The 2,531-nt window shown below is 31.6% G+C and overlaps 1 protein-coding gene across 1 annotated transcript; it reads right to left on the minus strand.

Annotated features, from left to right (window-relative positions):
* Positions 1-368: 368 nt before the first annotated feature.
* LOC129423302 (olfactory receptor 52E8-like) lies at positions 369-1,280 on the minus strand. Its single transcript, XM_073870987.1, has one exon. The coding sequence runs from the start codon at positions 1,278-1,280 to the stop codon at positions 369-371; it is 912 nt and encodes a 303-aa protein (XP_073727088.1).
* Positions 1,281-2,531: the final 1,251 nt, after the last annotated feature.

Consider the following 2,531-nt stretch of genomic DNA (forward strand, 5'->3'; position numbering starts at 1 on the left):
AATATGTTAATATAAAATATACTTACATATTTGCATAAAATGTTCTTACGCTGCAACTAGTTTAAAAATAAACACAGTCTACAAAAGATATGTTATCACTGAGTAACTGCTGCCATTATATTATTTATGTAATTTATTTTGACAGTTTGCATCATATAAGACCAAATATATGTGTGTGAAAAACAGACTCTTTCTTGTCTTTTTTGTCATAATCTGTTTATAAAATCAAACTATCACAGCAAACTTTTACATGTATATATATATATATATATATATATATATATATATATATATATATATATATATATATATATATATATATATATATATATATATATATATATATATATATTTCAGTCCATTTTTTCTCAATATAATGAGGGCAAAACTCTTTCACGCACTGCCTTAATATTTAATCCATAGATTAGAGGACTAACAACAGGAGGAACTATAATCAGTTCTAAAGCCAGAAAATGACGTAAACTCTCTGAAATATCATTAGCACCGTATCTACTATACATGACATCAAAAAGAAAAGCAAAGGTGAAATTTATCAGTGATATTATATGTGGTAAACAGGTTTGCCAGAATTTTCTTCTATTTTCTAAAGATGCTTTACATGCTGCAATTAGTTTAATGTATGACACTATGATAACAACTGCAAATGACAAAAATGTGACAATAACTAAATATCCAAAAAGATTATTAACAAAAGGTGATGCACAAGATAGTTTTACAACCGACCAGTTGTCACAATATAATTTGTCAATGTGATATTTGCAAAATGTCCTTAAATTTGATAAAAGCCATGCCGGAACTGTGTAGCAGTTTGGCACAATCCAGGAAAACAGAATTAATTTCATGCAAGTGCTTTTAGTTAATTTTGAATGATAGTCTAAAGGTCTGCATATAGCTACATATCTATCATATGACATGACTGTTAATATTGTAACCTCAGATATTAAAGAGGTGTAAATGACAAAGCTTTGCAGAGCACACATGTAAGAAGAAATGACATATGAATCCAAAATCAAATTATACAAAAACATAGGGTAGAATCCTGAAGCTCCATATATTGCGTTCACACATAGATTACACAAGAATGTGTACATTGGTTCATGAAGGGATTTCTCCATGACAATGACAGAAACAAGTCGGAAATTTAAAGACAGTATGAGCAAATAAAGGAAAAGAAAACAAGTAAAGTATATGTGCCTAAATGATTTTGAGTCTTTGGGCACCATAAGAGTCAGCATCACAGGATAAGAAGAGTTATCCATCATGATATGAATGGCCTTTAAAGTCACATGAAATAAAATTTAAGTTCTCTACAAGATATAAACAGCTTTTTAATAAGCTTCAGTTGCAATTGTTGATTAAAAAAATAAACTTGTCACAGTCATACTGGCCTCCAAAAGTGCAGTAACTACTGTATGCAAACACTGCAACCAAGAAAAAGGCCTTTAAAGTTTTTACACCAGCCAGTCAAACATGTTACTGCAATTTTGGCACACAGGTTTTTCTGAAATGGGACAAAATTGAACCAGAAGACTTTGTCACAAGACACATCAGATCTCATAAAGCCCATTTCAATCCTTAACTCAATTTTGACCAAATGCATAGTTACTGCACTTTGCCTTTGCAGGGCAGCATAGATGTATCAGTTATTGTTCATCACAGTCAGAAAAAGGCAAATGAACTAATCCACAGATCTGGAGCTGGACATGTCTGGAATTGAAATTGGCAAGGCTTTGCATGGTTTTATATGAAGGCTTACGTCACTTGGGAATTCTCCCCCGATTAATTTTCCGCTCACAAACAAAAATTTCCAAGCACCTTAATTTGTAAGAGAAATAAAATTAATATATGTTTCATTTTAAAATAAAAGGGATGCCTACAAACACATTTGCTCGCCCTCATGTTGTTCTAAACTGGTTTGCACACACTTGATGGTACTCATTGACTTCCAAAGTATATATATATATATATATATTTGAAATTAGTAGGTACCTTCAACTGAGCAAAATATCAATATATCAAAATATCGTTTTACACTCTAAAAATGGCAGGGTTATTTTGACCCATAATGGGTAAATATTGGACAAAACGCACCGCTAGGTTAAAATGTACCTTATGCTGGGTTGTTTTAACCTAACTATTGTTATTATACCCCATGGTTGCATAACAACAACCCCGGTTCATTTTTAACCCAGCATGTGTTTTGTCTAATATTTAACCATTATGGGTCAAAAATAACCCATCCATTTTAAGAGTGTATAAAGAAACTTATAAAAGTTTAGACAACATGAGGGGGGATTAAATGAATAGGCCCTTTGTTTTTGGAGACTATCCCTTTAAAGTCCTACTTGACACATTGTTTAACAGGACTAACAGTGTAGTGTTCATATACAGTACACAAACACACAATTATCATTCTCACATCATCAGACACATCAGTTTTTAAAAAGTTACCTTATATTAAATTGCATTAGGACGCTTTACAACAATAGCTGTCAATAGCACTTTCTCAA

This window comes from Misgurnus anguillicaudatus, chromosome 9 (genome assembly GCF_027580225.2).
Source record: "Misgurnus anguillicaudatus chromosome 9, ASM2758022v2, whole genome shotgun sequence".
NCBI lineage: Eukaryota > Metazoa > Chordata > Actinopteri > Cypriniformes > Cobitidae > Misgurnus > Misgurnus anguillicaudatus.

Coding starts and splice junctions, on each gene's coding strand:
- LOC129423302 (XM_073870987.1), bottom strand. CDS start 1,280: ATGGATAACTCTTCTTATCCTGTGATGCTGACTCTTATGGTGCCCAAA.